The sequence below is a fragment of the Rissa tridactyla genome, chromosome 2 (assembly GCF_028500815.1).
Source record: "Rissa tridactyla isolate bRisTri1 chromosome 2, bRisTri1.patW.cur.20221130, whole genome shotgun sequence".
Classification (NCBI taxonomy): Eukaryota; Metazoa; Chordata; class Aves; order Charadriiformes; family Laridae; genus Rissa; species Rissa tridactyla.
This window is the reverse complement of record NC_071467.1, coordinates 107,964,699-107,981,678: the sequence shown is the minus strand read 5'-3', so window position 1 is coordinate 107,981,678 and position 16,980 is coordinate 107,964,699. Positions and strand designations below refer to the sequence as shown.

The 16,980-nt window shown below is 41.5% G+C and overlaps 1 protein-coding gene across 1 annotated transcript in view; it reads left to right on the top strand.

Annotated features, from left to right (window-relative positions):
* CNTNAP2 (contactin associated protein 2) overlaps positions 1-16,980 on the top strand; it is a 1,192,916-nt gene that overhangs the window by 1,068,247 nt on the left and 107,689 nt on the right. The window contains exon 15 of the mRNA XM_054190578.1: positions 10,335-10,505. Coding sequence (XP_054046553.1) covers positions 10,335-10,505 — 171 coding nt within the window. The remainder of the gene's footprint in view (positions 1-10,334; positions 10,506-16,980) is intronic.

The window sequence follows — 16,980 nt, the reverse complement described above, 5'->3', positions numbered from 1 at the left end:
TTTGTCTGCACCTGAATGTATTGACCTTGTCCTAGCTTTGAAACTCTAGACCCCAGCAAGCCTCCTGCAAATCCTCACAGAGGTGAACTCTCAGCCCAATTCTGCCGGATTCCCTCCATCTCTCAGGGTTTTTAACACTCCCGTTCTCTAGAAGGAACCAGTTTAGTTAGATCAGCCAAAATATGCTGTGACAAGCAGGTCTTGGAAATTCTTGAAGTTTGTAGGAGATAGATAACTTGTTGTCACAGGAACTCAGTAAGCCAACTAGGAAAGATGCCTTCCTAGACTTGTGACTAGAGAAGGGCTCTTGAGGATGTGATGGTAGATGTAGATGGCTGTCTTGGCCACAGTGATCTTGAAATGGTTGAGTTTAAAATTTTCAGTGTAATGACAAAAAAGGACAGCAGAGTAGCTACCTGGACTTCCGGAGAGGAAACTTTAAACTATTCAGGGAGCTATTTGTCAGAGTACCTTGGGACTCTTCTTTTGAGGGCTTAGGAGTCCACAAGTGCTGGTCAGTCTTTTAGAACTCCCTTTTAGAAGCACAGGAGCAACCAGTTCCTCTGTGTTGTAAGTCCAGCAAGTGAGGCAGAAGACCAGCTTGTCTAAACAGGGAACTCTTCATAGAGCTCAAAAGGAAAAACAAATTGTGTGACCTCTGGAAGTGAGGTCAGGCTTCGCAGGAAGAGGACAGAGTGGTTTGTTTCTGCAGGGAGAAGGCATGAAAGGCCAAAGCTCAGTTATAGTTATAGTTGAAACTGGTCAGTGTTGTTTCAGATAACAAGGGCTTTTAAAGTACGTAAATAGCAAGAAGAGTTCTAAAGAAAACATTGGACTGATACTTGCTGAAGATGGTCACATGACTAATAGAGATGAAGAAAAACTGAAGGCATTCAACGCATTTTTCACCTCAGTCTTTAATAACACTAATTGACCTTGAGCTGCCCATTCCCCTGCGTTGGAGGACCACGAGTATGGGAACAGTGACTTTCCATTTGTGGATGCTGAAATTGTAAGCGACTAGGTGTATCAGCTGAATGTTCACAACTCCATGAGGCCAGATGGGATTCATCCCAGAGTACCGAAGTAACTAGCAGATGCTACAGCAGGACACCTCTCAATCACATACCAAAAGTCTTGGGAGTCTGGGGAGGTCCCTGCTGACTGGAAGCTAGCCAATATTATTGCAATCTACAAAAAGGGCATGAGGAAAGACTCAGGAAACTATAGACCTGTTAGTCTAACTGCAGTTCCTGGAAAAATTATGGAGAAGATTATGCTGGGTACAATTGAAAAGCATTTAAAGAATAATGCAATCATCAGGCACAGTCAACGTGGAGGCACAAAGGAAAGTCCTGTTTAAGTAAACTGATATCCTTCTATGATAAGGTCACCTGCCTGGTGGAGGAAGGCATGGCGGTGAATGTAGTTTTACTGGATTTTAGTAAAGCTTTTGCTACTATTCCTCACAGCATCCTTCTGGAGAAGTTGTCCGACTGTGGGATGAGCAGGTTCACAGTGCAAAGGGTGAAGAATTGTCTGAATGGCAGGGTTCAAAGGATTGTAGTGAATGGGGCTACATCTGGCTGGTGGTCAGCATCGTGGTTGTGGCCGAATTGGACAATGATGGAGATGACAGATGGTCTCCCCCCCACATCTTGTACAAGGAGAGGAGGAGGAGAGAGAAAGAGATTTATGAGTTTAGAAGGAACTAAACTACTTTAATGAAATATTAATAATAAAATAAAAAGGAAATAATGAAATAGATACAGTATATACAAAACCGTATCAAGCTCCCAGGACGATGTCACCGGCAGGCACTGGGGAAACCCCAGACTGGACTCAGTGATGGGTGGGATCTGGATTACGGATCTGGAGTCAGGAATGCTTAGGTTGGGATCAAAGGCAGATGAACAGACAGGGTCCTCCTCTGATGTTGGCCATTGAAGAAAAAGAGCTGACCCTTTGTTCCCTCGGCTTTTTTATTGAGCATGAGGCAGATGGGATGGAATGCCCCTGTTGATCAGTTTTGGGTCACCTGTCCTGTCTGCTCCTCCCCGCAGCTGGGACCTCTAAGATTTTCCATTTCTGACCCTCCAATGGGGCAAATAACAAAATTATCTGACCTTGGTTGTTACAGCAATAAGCATAAGCAAGAGCATCTCTGCGTACCATTCCTTGGCATTAACTGTAAACATAGGTCTTACCACTCTGAAAATGAACATTTTTCTGCACAATATGCTGTTAATTTCAGAGAATTGGAAGAGGCCTAGCTAAGAAGTAAAATTACTAAACAGAAAGTTGGTTCTGTTTTACCTCAAACCAGGACAACCGGTAACCAGCACTGTTCCTCAGCGTTCAATTCTAGGGCCAGTTCTGTTCAATCTTTCCATCAGCAATCTGGATGCAGGAGTTGAATGCATCATTAGCAAGTTTGCTGATGATACCAAACTGGGAGGTGCTGTTGGAGGGACAAGAGGGAAATTTAACAAGTCAAAATGCCCTATGTGAACCTAGGATGAAGTAATGCCAGGCAGAAATCTAACCTGGGAGAGGAGTGGATGGAGAGCAGCCCTGCAAAAGGGGTTTGGGGGTGCTGGTTGACAGGAGGCTCAACAGGAGTCAGCAGTGTGCTCTGGCAGCCAAGAGGGCAAACCCCATCCTGGGGGGCATCAAACACAGCATAACCAGCCAGTCCAGAGAGGTCATTATCCCACTGTATTCAGCGTTGGTGTGGACTCCTCTTGAGTACTGTCTGTGGTTCTGTGACCCACCATTTAAAAAGGATGTAAAGGTCCTTCAATGTGTCCAGAGGAGGGCAAAAAATCTGGTGAAAGATCTGGAAGACATGTCCTATGAGGAGCAGCTGAGAACTTTGTGCTTGTCTAGTTTGGAGAAGAGGAGGCTGAGGGGTGACCTCATTGCTCTCTCCAGCTTCCTGAGGAGGGGAAGTGGAGAGGAAGGTGCTGATCTCTTCTGCCTGGGATCCAGTGCCAGGATGTGTGGGAATAGCTCAAAGCTGCGTCCATCAAAGGAGGTTTGGACTTGACATGAGGAAACATTTCTTTACCGATAGGGTGGTGAAATAATGGATCAGGCTTCCTAGAGAAGTGGTTGATGCCCCAAGCCTGTCAGTGGTTAAGTGGCATTTGGACAATGCCCTTAATGCCATGCTTTAAGTTTTGGTCAGTCCTGAATTGGCCAGGCAGTTGGACTCAGTGATCATTGGAGGTCCCTTCCAACTGAATTAGTTCTATTCTATTCTATTCTATTCTATTCTATTCTATTCTATTCTATTCTATTCTAAATGCACTCTGTTACCGACTACAGTTGAGGTAATTGTAGATAAAATATTTTTTTTCCTAAAACCTAGCATTTATCCTTTAAAATCTGAATTTTCTTTCATGTGACAATCACCACAGCAGAGCTAACTTTTCTGTTTTGCTAACTCTGCACTCATCTTTGGATGTGTTGATATTCTCTGCAGGTTTTGTTCTGGACTCACAGCCATTTGTTACTTTGTTGAAAGATACAGAGCTAGTTTTATCTTGAAATTTGAAATCTAACCTGTATTTTTATTTAGCCTGAAAGGGTGTAATTCAGTTTGCCATTAAGCAGTGTTAACACACTCTTCATCTGTTGACTTGGGGATTATCTTCCTTGTGTGTTGTCAAAGGAATTTTCTGCTATTGAGCCAGCACCTTGTGTAGCAATTCCATTTAGTTTATTTTTCTTGATTCATGTTTGGATTAAGTAAATCAGGACACTACCACCTTAATTTTAAATTAAGTAGTGATTTACGTGCTTCTTTTCAAAGCGTGTTCCTCCACGGTATTGTTAAATTGTAAAAGCGTAGGCCAAGAAATACAATACTGCCATTTCTAGTTACAGTCTGTGGATGTTGTACTGGGGATCAAGGCCACAGGCGTGCCAGGCTTGCACTGTTTTGACCCCTGCCCCAAGCTTTGTTTTGCTTGGTTTGGCTGAAACACCATTGTTTTTCTAATGACAGGGGGACTATGCCTAGTTGGTTTTACTTTTACTTATCTCATGGCATAATCACTTTTTTATATAGATACTAGGAAGAAGTAGTTACTTTGTGCAGAATGAGATATTGGTGACTAACATAATGATGCAATGCAGAAGAATACACACCTGGTGTGATGGCAGCAGCCTTGAAAAGCAGGAACATGGGATGCAGGTCAGAGCAGTACAGGCACGGGATGGTACAAGACTGGGCCCTGACTGATACAGGGAACTCCAGGGCTATAAACAACTCACCAACGATCAAATAAATTCAGGAATGGAGCTGGGCAAAACTGATATCAGGGGTACCAAAGACATCAAAGAATATATGTAAAACTTACCATATATAGTAAATTATATATACATTAAGTGTAGTAAATGTAGTATAGTAAAACATACAGTCATTGTGGCACGGAGTTGCAGACCAGTGAAGAGCAAAGGTGTAAATGCATGTTAGCACAACCAAAAATGACACCAAGCAGATCCTTCAAGTGAGGAAGAAGCAGCCACCAGCATTGTAGTCTTGTAGTCCTCCCGTCAAAGGACTTAGGATGCTGACGGCTTGCCATTCTCTTCCCCCAACACACGCACCTCCTGCTCAGACTGAAGCCATGCTCTCAGCCCCACTCAGGTGAGCGCCGTTGACAGAACAGAGCTTGCCTTGCTCTGAGGTTGCAGTTACACCTTTCGGAATAAGGCACAACTCAGTGTGAGAAACGCTGCCAGTTTTCTTTGACTTCTGTTTCCTGAATAACTTGTGACATTCTTTCTTGATTGGAATATCTTTCCTCCTTCCCTCCCCTTGTTTCACTGACAATGAAGTTTATAAAGTCCAACAGCAAATTTGGATTTCCTTAAGGTCAGTTCCACTCATGATGCAGGTCTGAACACTTGAATCAAAGCTGTGATTGTTGCTGTACTGATACCCAAACTGCTCTGAGTGTGCACACGTAGGCTCCTCTATCCCAGAATGGAAAAAGAAGAAAAGAAAAGAAAAAAACTTGATTTGTTGAGCATAATTGTATGGATATTCTCAGTCCGTTACTTTGTGGCACAGAACAGTTTTCCATTCACACATCCATCTTCTCTGAAATAGGAGAGTATTCTTACATTTTATTCACATAATGGTTTTGATAGAAAATCTGTTTTGCTGCAGATGAGGGCCCTGGAGGTTTTTGGTCTATTGTAATACATGAGATCTGCCTGACATTGCAGCATTCGTTCTCTAGTGCTATTGCCTAGCAGGGCTAAAAGCACTGACGTCTTTTACAGTTCTGCTATTGCCATTATCTATTTCAATGGGGTTTAAATGTAAAAGTGAAATTGATGGTGTTAAAGCATGAATTTCAATCACGCTAAAAAAGAAGATATTGATGGGAGCTAGCAAAGGAGTTCTGGACAAAAATATTGAAGGGAGAAGCTGAAAGGCTCATTGCTATAAACCTGGTGCCTCTGTGTTATCAAGTTACAGAGCTACCACACATAAAAAGATGTCAGTCCACGTTGCATAACTCGGGATGAGGTGAATTTGTCCTTGTCAGTATTATGGCAACCATCTCCTTCCTCCTCCCTGAGGTGGGACTTCATGGGGAGAAGTCTTCAAGTCTTTATTCAGTTTTTTATCTGAGATTTAAGGTGTCCTTTCTCATTAATCTTTGTAGTCTGGGTGATTTCTTGTGCCTACAGACTATCATGCTTCTTGTAAAAATCATACCTTTGTAATTACAGTGCAGCGTTCTGTCTAAGACGGAGTCTTTGTGGAACAGTAGAAAGAGACACTTTGTACCATACAAATTATAAAGAACACAGTAAGTCAGGGTTAGCAAAACTAATGAGAAAGAAGAGGTAAGGCTGTTCTGCAGGAGCTTAATGAGTTGGATATTAATTTCCACAGCAGATAACCAGAGCTGTGAGCAACCTTGACACAAATTGAAAACAGAATCATGAAGTGTTACGTGGTCTGCTGAAGCACCTCTGGCACAGCTATTCCTCTGACCCCTGCTTGGGTGCAGGCAAACATCCATGGCAGACTTTCCGCTGGGGCTGTGGTCAGCTCTTCCCTTGCCTGCCTCTGTGTCCTGAGGTTTAATGCCATCACCAAGGAACATGAGGCTGTGAGAAACAGCCATGTTTTGGGGATCTCCACATTTATCTTGGGTTGCAAGCAACTGGAAAGGCTTGCCTGGTGTCTTGATTTATTTGTATTTGTGCTTCCATGACAGCAACATGCTCTGTACCTGTTTAATTGGTTTAAATCAAATTGAAACGCTAAGCAAGCTTAAAACAACAGAGCTGTACAACAGAGCTGTGGTCTTGATTACAGAATTATAGATGAGGTTACAAAGAAGAAAATAAAATTACAGTGTTATATTTCAGACTGTACTCTACAATAAAAGTCCTCCTTAGATTTTATGGTATTTTAGCTATCTGGAGGGAGAAAGGGCAAAGAAAGGAATGGTGTGTCTCTGAGCACCTCTTTCTTCCAGTCTTCAAAACAGAAGCCCTTCTGCCTTCCCCATCTTAATGTTTCCAAGCCTACTGCACCCCTGAAAAATACTGTCCCTCCTAGCTTGAGTGAATTTCTTACAAAGCAGAACATTTCTTGCAAGACTTTCTCAGTCGTGTCCCATAAGCATACCGTATTGTAAGGTCCAGTCACTCCTAGGCAATAATCATGACACAATAATTATTAACAGGATGGGTTACAAACTTAGCATTTAGAGCGTTCTTTCTAAATAAACTCCCTTTCCCACCTCCCGTTAGTTTGGTATCCCTGCTGCCGTAACATCTACCCTGTGGTGTAAGTCCCAGTTCCAGTTTCCTCCATCTACTGCTTGCTTAGCCTGAAATGGGAGAACAATGCCAGTAGGATCAATATGTTCAAACCAGTTTGAGGAAAGGAATGTGACAATGTGCCAAAGAAATTTTGAGGCATAGTGACTGACAAAGGTTCCTAGCAAGTGACAAAAATAATGTGTGTAAAGTGGATTTTTATTCAAGATTTCCTTAGGCAGCCCCTTTCTTATCAAAAGATACCATTTTATGATAAAAATCATTACGTATGTTTAGCAAAACATTTCCATTGTACTCTTAATAAAATGTCTTTTTCCCCTGAAAGAGTTTTGCAACGAATGTATACTGATGTGCAAAACCATGATTTTATCTTTATAGGAATTTGTTATGAATAGCCTTTGAAAACGTCTCTCTCAAGCTGCAGGTTTTCCAATTCGATCTGCACTGTTTGTGTTTATCCTCTCACCAGCAGCAAGGCTTTCCGTGGAGCCAAATCACAGTGTTTCAAATGGAATGTAAAATCCTTAGTGTTGGACCTCTTCTGTAGACTAGACGTAGCACTAAATAAAAATTGATTGATTTTGTTTCAACAAAATGGTGACGTGCATTTCAATATGAACCCATCAGCCTCTTTGGCCCTGTAGTTGAACCTGTAAGTTTACTGTGGTAATGGTTTGAAATCTTAGGCATATGGCTGGACCCTGTTGGATAAACCCGCAACCAATACCAGTCCTAAAAACTCTGAAATCTATATTTTACTTCAAAAACTAAGAAAGTGAAGTCTTCTCCTCTGACTATACAAAGGAATGGTCACATACAACTGAAAATTAATTCCCTGTAAAGGCAAACCTGCACTTTGGTTGTGCACTGTCATGGTTAAGGAATTAATCCAGAGTGTCCCAGCATTGCAGGCTGATTCTATGTTAAATTGCATTTAATGCTTTCAGGTTTGCAAAATAATGAAAAGGATATAAATAAAATATTACAAAATACATAGTCGTTTCGTGTAGCAGCTCCTACTCATTTACTTAATTGCAGTAGCAATGATAATAATGTAATATACTGCAGTGGAGGTCACAGTTAAGGGACGGGGGTCTCATCGCGCCAGGACTTGACAAAGTAAAACAGAAATATGATCCTTCCAACAAAGCTGTTGTCAATGCATCAGTGGAAGTGATTAGCGAGGACAGGCATCTTAACTTGTAGCTCTTGAGGTGTGTGAGGCTCACAGAACGTGTAAGCATGGTGTGAACGCAGGACTGGCGTGCAGTGTCTGGTGGCTGGATGATGCTGTCAGGAAGGCTGGTCCGTAACCTGCATCCCCGGCCAGAGGAGGAAGCCAGAGGAGCAGAGCCCATGGCAGCCGCACGGTTTGGCCGGACGGTGACACAGCTGCACACTCGCCTTGGTCTCATGTAGGGTAGTGGGGTGGCTGGGGAGCCTTTCTCGCTGAGGAGATATTTGTCTGCATTAGTACTTGAATTTTGTAGTAGGTTCCCTGTAGCTTTCACAGCTCTTTTCCTTGTCGTGTGTTCTTTGTGTTTCAGGTTTATAACTTGGATAATATTCAGAAAATGTAAAGCTAGGGGACTAAAATACTTACTTAAATTGTAAAGACATGCGAGCATTTCTACAAGGTTATTCAGGGTAGCTTAATTAGCTTCTTAACAAGCCTTGCGTTAATATATTCTTGACTTTTTGTCTAACTCGTGCTTATTTCATGTGAGTTTATTCAGCAAGTGGAATAAAACCTGTTTTGAGAGTCTGACAGCATCTAGCATATCTGTAGCTCCCAGGAGAAGGAAACGTAGATGTCCAGGTATATCTGCAAGAGGGAAAGCATATATGGTAGTCGATCTGGATCCTGTACTAACAGACTATTGACAAAGCACTCGTGCACCTAGACCATAAGCAACCCTGATATTGAGGGAGCACTCTGAGAAGTGAGAGATGGTTAGGGACCTGAGACCACGAATGAAAATAAAATTCTAGACCTTTTTTATCTGTGCTGCTTTATCACTAGGTATGTTTTCCGAGAAAGACCTTGCAATTAATTAGCAGCCCTTACTTGCCCAAGCTTGTTTATGATATGAAGATTATTGACATTTCTATAGAAATCATTAATAATATTCAGTCTGAAAATTACCCGTTTGCCTAAATAGGGTACATAGAAAAACATGTTGAAAACCAGCTGACCTAGTCTAACTGGTTAATTCACAAAGCTATTTATCTGTGTGATGAATGCCCATTTCATCCCCTTTTCACTGCTCACACGTGCATGTACACACATACACACAAAATCTCAGTTACCACGTTCCTCCTGGGATGCATTAAAGGAAATGGAAAGCTGCTTCTTTTTCCAAAGCCTCTAACTCTGCATTCTTGAGAGAGGCAGAATTAAATGGAGGTGATGGGATAGAAATATGGAAGTCAATAGTATGCATGTATTTAAACCTAAAGCCTTCTTCTGCTAATTCAGATGTTCAATTTAAATTTGAATAGAGATTAATAAAATTACACAAATTATAACACTTTGGACTTGGGTGTGGGCCAGTGGTGTTATATATAAGCAGTGTTGAGCTTCTGGAGCTTCATCACGCTCATTCATATTCATCCAGTGCTAACCAGAGAAATAATAGCATTATCACCTAGTTCAGTAATCAAATAATGGAAAAATGATCTCTGGGAGTTTTGACTGGAATGGAAAGTAGTTTCCTATTGTGTTTATTAGCTGGAATACTAAGGACTCAGCTGTGGTGAGTTAATGAGCGGTATTTTATTAAATTTCTGAACCTAGCTACATAAGCATCCTGATGAAAGTAGCTCTTTCAGTCTCTCATTGGCTTGCCATATCTCCTGTATCTTACAAATTTTTTGTCTTTGCAATGTAATGCTACCTTGCACAGAATGTTGACTGGCATGCTAACTAAAGTACTGTTACAGTTCTTCAATATTTAATAATATTATGATATTTCTCCAGTGGAAAAGTTTTAGGGAACTATTAGGGGCATATGTTAACTGGGTCTGTATTGCTTAGCTTCATTTATAGGATTTTTCCTGTGATATGTATTAATAGAGTTCTAATAGACATGGCTACATTTTCAGAATAAATGGGCGTAGTTATGTAGAGTAAATTTGAAGACAGGTAAGTTACATATGAGGCAATGTATGAAAGCGAAACGTGCCTGAGGTGAGGCAGTCACCAAATTCGTATTTTGCCCATCTCCCATGAATTCAGTGTTACTACACTAAACGTGTAGTAGCAACACATTTGTGTCTGAAGGAATATGATAAATCAGGAACTTGAAAGTAAATGTACCATTAACTTGCTCTGCATTCTGAAACCTGGCATGCTGTATCCAGAAAAACAAAAAGGAGGTAGTAGAATCAAAGTGTTTGGGCTATTTTTTACAGTGTAGACAACACTGTAGCATATAGCGACATTAAAAGCTTCAGCCTTTCAAATATCTTCAGGGAGCACTGGAATGTCTGTCTTTCTTGTCTGTCCCATGCAGGGAACTACTGGAACGCAGCTTCTTTCGTTACTTCATCATCCTACCTTCACTTCTCCACCTTCCAAGGGGAAACTAGCGCAGACATCTCTTTCTATTTCAAAACATCGGCCTCAGACGGGGTGTTTCTTGAGAATCTGGGGAACACTGACTTCATCAAACTGGAGCTGAAATGTGAGTATGTGCTTCCCATCACTCTTCTCGGCACCCGAAGCAGGTTCATGTCAGATGGGAGGTTTCAGGGAATGTATATCATTCAGTAAAACATGTAAGTTCACTAAATTCTGGAAAAAACTTCCAAATCAATCTGCATGACAGATTTTCAAGTTGCCCTACGTGTGAGGAGCGCTTGAAATATATTTGGATTTTTTATTGAGGGGAGAAGTACAAAGAAGGATAGAACTGGTAACATCAGTTATAACGATGACACTGACCTGACAAGAGTTTTCAAAATTGTATGCCAGATTTATTTCTTTAAAGTGTGTGTCTTCAGCTCTGTGTGCTTTTCTATTTTATCTCATGGTTGTTTTGGAAAAAGGGGAAAGAAAGAAAAAAGAGAGGCCATCCTAATCAGCACTGTAAGGAGCCAAAGAGCTGAAAACTTGCATATGAAGTTTAAAAGCCCTAAAAATCTCATAAAAATAAATCTTTATCAGCATTATCTATTAATAAAATCACTGATCTGAAAAAGAGGGCATAATGATATCAAGAGGCAAGTTAATTTTATGGTTTAAACCATTTTTAGTGGCCCAGGGGCAAACTTTCCAAGGAAGGTGCCGAAATCCTCAGCTGTGCCTGAACTCTGCTTAGTGAAATTGCAGCAGTTGAATTAGGAGGAGGGGGGAGAATGTTTTATGTTTCCTTATTATCCCTCCAGCCAGTTTACCCTGCCATAAATGGGAGTGGCGACAGGCCTGCTGGGCTACCTGCAGCTGTGATTTCAGCCTCTAGCGGCACATTGCAGCAGCAGGGTTACCCGAGTGCGGCAGGCTGCCTCGCTGCACCCCAGCACCGGGAAAAGCATTTGTGCTTCCTTTTGCTGCAGGAGCGACTCATGGATGCCAAGGACCCAGCTCTAAATATTGACGCACGGAAGTCAGTGTCAAAAGTCACTAATGTTGAAAGAGAAGAAGTTGTTTGCATACCCCAAATAATCTGTTTTTATAGAGATTCAATGTGGTTTACACGCGCACATCTAACTTTAAAACAAGAAGCCATTTTCAACACTTCCCAAAGCCTAAACGTAGAGATTACAATGTGGAAATTCAGAAACTATCAGGAGACCCCTTTAAAACGTAACTAAATTTTCCCTCTGGATAAGTGTAAAGTGCCAGGTTCCAAGTGGGTGACAGCTTCTTTCCCTCTTCCTACAAAGAATTTAGTTGATGTTGCTTAATCCCAATTTTCTGTAATCTTCAACTGGTGGAAATCAAAATAGCTCCTATTGAGTCACAGGGAATAGTGAGTCACAGGGAATAGTCTCATTTGTATTAACAAGGGGTACGGCCCTTCAGTAATAAAGTGGCAGCTATTTCTAATTTCACTTTGAATTAAAGTAGTACTAAAGTTTAGTAGTAAAATTAAATAGTAAATTATAGTAGTACTAAAGCTGACTATAAGTCAGCTGAGTTGGGAATCTGAGTTTCGTGCTCTTCTACCGTATGGAAGGTGTTCTCAGCCGCAGTTGTTACCAGACTAGCCATGCTGTTCGCTTCGCTGGAAGGTGACAATATCAGTGAATAAAGGTGACTTGACAGTGACTATAATTCTTTTGAACTCAACACAATTTAAATAAGAATCATGCTGCAGTGGCTCACTCAACAGATGCACCAGTTCAAGAAAGCATGTGGCAGTGTACCCAGAATATCATTTAAGAGGAGTTTAATTTTAAGCCTATGCTTGAGATCTACTGGCTTTGCTGTGGTGTGGCATAAGCATAAATTCAGCCTTTGCCTCATGTCCCTTCCCTGAATCTAAACCCTAGATTACAAATCCTCGATGACAGAAATTGAAATATCATCTGTAAAAACTGTCTGCGAGGTCAAACATACTATTGATGTTTAAAGTAGTAATATACTCTTGATTAAAACTGTCCTGACTGTATTTGCTAAACGGTACAAAGCAGTTCGTTCGATATAATTGCATCCACTCTACCCTTTCTTTCCCGGAAACTATTGCTTGAAATTTTCAGAGCGCCGGAAAACAGGCCTTTCTGTGACTTAAATGTTCTACCAGTCACAGCTCGAAGAGAGCTGAATACTGGGGGTTTAGTAACAAAGAGAAACTCCTTCTGTCTTCTGAATTACACATTTATTTACTGAAGGTTAAATGGTGAGTGATGCATAAGCTTAGCTCTGCAGACCAGGAACTGAAAGGTTCTACAATATCTAGTATTTTAATCAGATTGCTGCACTCAGTGAACGCGTAAGGGAAACGGATCATTCAGTCAATAAAAATTCTCACCTTCAAGTCTTTGGAAGGGAGTTTGCTGTTGCGTGTTTTATTCTGAGCACAGGTGTTGTCACTAGGAATGTTCATTAAATTATTTTACTGGTGTGCTGTCTTGGAGCTTCTTAAGGTCTAATAACCGAACAGATTATTTTCTAACTCTCTAGATTTATAAGAAAAGGAGGTGGAATTTGCAGTATCTTGAAGAGTAACTTCATGTGGCTTCAGCAAAGACCCAGATTGCCATCTCTGAGGAGAGGGGGAATACACGAAGGAAGGGAAGAATATGTTTCTCTGATTTAGGAAACAGCTTTTCCAAACAGCTGAGAAGGAAGACGGTCATGAAAAAAACAGTGATAAAATGCTACTGTGAATGTGGCTGAAGTCTTTAGTTATTCCATTTATCAAGCAGCTCCTCTGGCAGGCTCGTACTTGTCACCATTCATGGAACAGTTGGCAGAGATCTAGAATTACCTGAAGCCTCAGTTTTTACATACATCCGTAAATCTACAGAACCCCATTATTTTTATAGCTGGCTGGTCAGCTGAGAACGACTAGGATTGCTGCGTAGAAAGGAGGTAGTTGGATAAGGTATACAGTTTTCTGTAAGGCAGTGCTTCCAGAAACTATACATGTCTGGTCAAAATTTCCAGATGTTTTTTAAAGTAAAACTGTTTTTTAGAGAGAGAAAAAAAAAAGGATGTTTTCTCTTTTACAGCTTTCCTATACAGTTTTGGGAGGATTTAACCTAAAATCCAGTCTTTCTGTAAAAACACCATTAAGAACACCATTTTTTCATTTATATGAGCCCCCCCTCCCCTCACCGTAGGCATTTTTTTCCTTCTTTAACCTTCAACTACCTTTTAGGACCCAGAGGTGTGTAACCTGCCGTCTACAAAGCCTGCCAGGGCAACAGTCTCGGGCAGTTCATTGTCAGTGCCTCTCATAAAAACAATCCACCGAAAAGTTCAAATATCGTTTTGAGGAACTGTTTGTCATCTTCTTCAGAGCCCCTTGTTTGCCCCCCACAGTGTGTACCTGAAAGTCTCTATGAAATTTGGCGTCCGCTCTCCATGTAATGATACTGTGTACGTGCAGTAGAGCTGGCACTTGCTCTGAGAGGTGGTAGGGAGTTGGCTACAGCATGCAGTACTCTCTGAACTGAAGTAAGCTGCCTGGCCCATCAGATACACATATCTACCATAAGAGACCCACCTACTACAGCTAACCAGTTTAGCTGGCCGTTGCCCTAATTCATCCTTTGCCTTTACCTCTATCCCTTCGTTCCAGAGGTTGGGAGCAGACCTAACATGCGTGAAACAGAGATGAAAGAGCAGCTGTATGTCAGCCAACAGCAACATGGATCCTCCAGGTCTTCACCAGCAGTCCTAATGTTCTTTTTTTTTAAGCACTTCAGGATTGAATCTTGCCAAACAAAACATGCCAGGAATTTCATTTTGAATTCTTGAAGACTCGCGGCTTCCCTCCCCATTCAGTTCTTCCTTGCAGTCACTCCTCCCTGAAAACGGTAGCTTTGCATAACAGACCCTGGCTAGAGCCGTTGAGGTTCAGGGAAATAGGACTCCAGGATCCTAACTTGAAACTCTGCATCAGGCAGGGGGCTACCTAAAATCTGGCTGAATGTCAACGTATCTGACTAGGGTCAAACGAGCAAAAGTACGGGTTTGTATATTTATGAGATGTGGGTTGAAGACTTTGAAGAGTTATGACTATGAAAACCCAACTACTTCATACCTGTGAGATGTTTGTCAAGTAGACCACATTTGAATTTTCTGATCAAGAGAAATCCAAGTTTTGGAAGAGATGTATTCCTGAAACAAATTTTGGAAGGGGCATATTCCCAAGAATTTGGGAAGGAGCATTTACCATCACTGTTTTGTGTCAGATTCCCAGGACTGTTGCTCTAGAAAGCCTGTTTTGAATTAAACTGTTTCCAGAAAACTCTCTGAATGATGCTGTCAGATAATTCTAATGAAAAAGGTACTCTGCTCCGTTCTGTAGTTTCTCTCATCCCAGCACTTCCAAGCAATTTACGGACACTAATGAACTGGCTCTCACTGTTATTATTCTGAAGTAAGTAAACAGCAAGTCAGTTTTTCAACAGAAAAAAGGATGAGGCTTAGAGGGATAAAGGTCAGCTTGTGTTTGATCCTGGCGTGAACATGTAAGAGAGGAAGGAGCTTTCTTATTAATTTATTGTAGAAAGCTAGAAATATTTACAGACCCTACATTCAGAGATGTCACTTGGCTGATAACCCCTGCAATGCCAGCTGCCCTAAAAGTCTCCCCGAGGAGCCATCACTGAACTTGGCCGCTGTGAAAGGGATTACACGGAGTAGTTTGCTAATGAGAGTAAGGATATGGCTTCTGGATGGGTCTACTTGCTGTGTGGGCAAGGGATACTGACAGCACTCCAATACCTAACATTTGCACTTGAAGAGAAGAGTCCTACATTGCTTCTTGTGCTCACTTTTTCGAGGCTACTTAGTTGAGACATAAGTAATTTCTCCAAAATCAGACAAGAAGCAGTGACAGACCAGGGACCGTGATTCCCATTGCTGTTTGCTTCTGCCCAGACAGCATTCGTTCCTCCAGACTGAATGCTTTAGCACATGACTGATTAATATATTTTCTTACAAAATTTAATGACTTCATCGCTTCTTTCTCCAGAGGCATCCTAAAATGGAATTCTACCATATCAATGAGTTTTTCCACATGATACTCTTTAAATTCCCATATGTTAATGTAAATGCAGCTTATATTTTCCACTGCTTTGTTTTTCTAGCTGTGTAGAGAAACTGGTGTGACCTTCATTGTTTCTTTTAATTGAGTTGTTATTTTGCTTTCCTAGCAGAAGGTCATTTTTTTGAAAAACAACCCCTTAGGAGAGCATGTTGCATTAGCCACGTGTGAAAGAATCTATAGGGCAGTGGGGAGTCTCTTCATCCCAGGGGCCAGTAAGAAGTTATCAAATTAAATGGAAAAACATTAAATTTCTTCAGGGAAATTTTTGACCCAAATGTTTTTGCAGAAGTATTTTCAAGCTCTCATCCTACTCCAGGACAATATGAAAGTTATAAACAAAAAAAAAAAAATCTAGTCTGAAGAACTGCAAGCGCCGTTCTTTTAAAGATAAGATTCCTTTTCAGATGAGGTAGGTGATGCAGAAAAGCCTGATATTCAAAGAGGGCAATTTATGGCCCAGCTGAGTAGGCTGGTTCCACCTGTATCCTTGTTCCTAACTAGCAGATGGGGATTGGTGCCCAGGCTGGCATGTGGGAGCAAGACAAAGGCAGCAAATAAACATCCCAGCTGGGGAAGTGGCTAAAACTGAGCAATGCAAAATCCTAGGCACAGGGCTGTGGGGAAGTTTAGGCCATCAGTAACCCCAACTGTAACTTCTGTAACTGGCTTGGACTCTGGTGTGGTACAGGTTGCTGGGTACCGTTTGCTCTACTTGGGTCTGCCTCAGTGTCAGTATGGCATTCGTGACCCTGCTCTGCACAGCGCCGTACAGCATCCCCTTAGCGTTACCCTTCTCCTTTCAAGGGCACTGGGGTGCTTTTCTCATTCCCATAAACGCCACTTTAATAGTCGTTTTATGTGTAGCGTCTTATAAATCAGTTACAGCTCACATAAAGTTCAAGGTGGGAACTGGTTGGGATTCAAAACGCATAGTTCTGCCTAACTGTGGTTTGTATTGCACTAAATACATGCAACACATGGCAAACCGTTGCTAGCCCTACCACCCGCTAGCTCATCTCAGGTCTTTGCCCTCTACTTTGTCTACTTTCTGTTACATGCCGAAACGGCATATGCTTTGATACCTTCTTCATGTATGCTGATCTTTTTCCTGCAGAAAGTAAATATTTACAGTACTGCACAAAATTACTGGATGTCTTGGGCACATGTCAGGAACAGGCCTTCTGGGTTCTTGAATTTATGTCCTTGCTGTCACAGACAACCACGATGCATAACCCATGCCTAGTTCCCTAAGTTTGTCCAAGTCTCTACTGAAAATAGTTTGAATTTTTGCCAGCTGGACAGCGGTTTCAGACTTTGACACCTTTGTTGTTTAGAAATCTTCTAATTCCTAACAGTTTTATTTGCATCTTTGGTTTATAACCATTCATTCCTGTTTCAGTATTGCTCCTTGGCTGAACTAATTATTTTCCCTTCC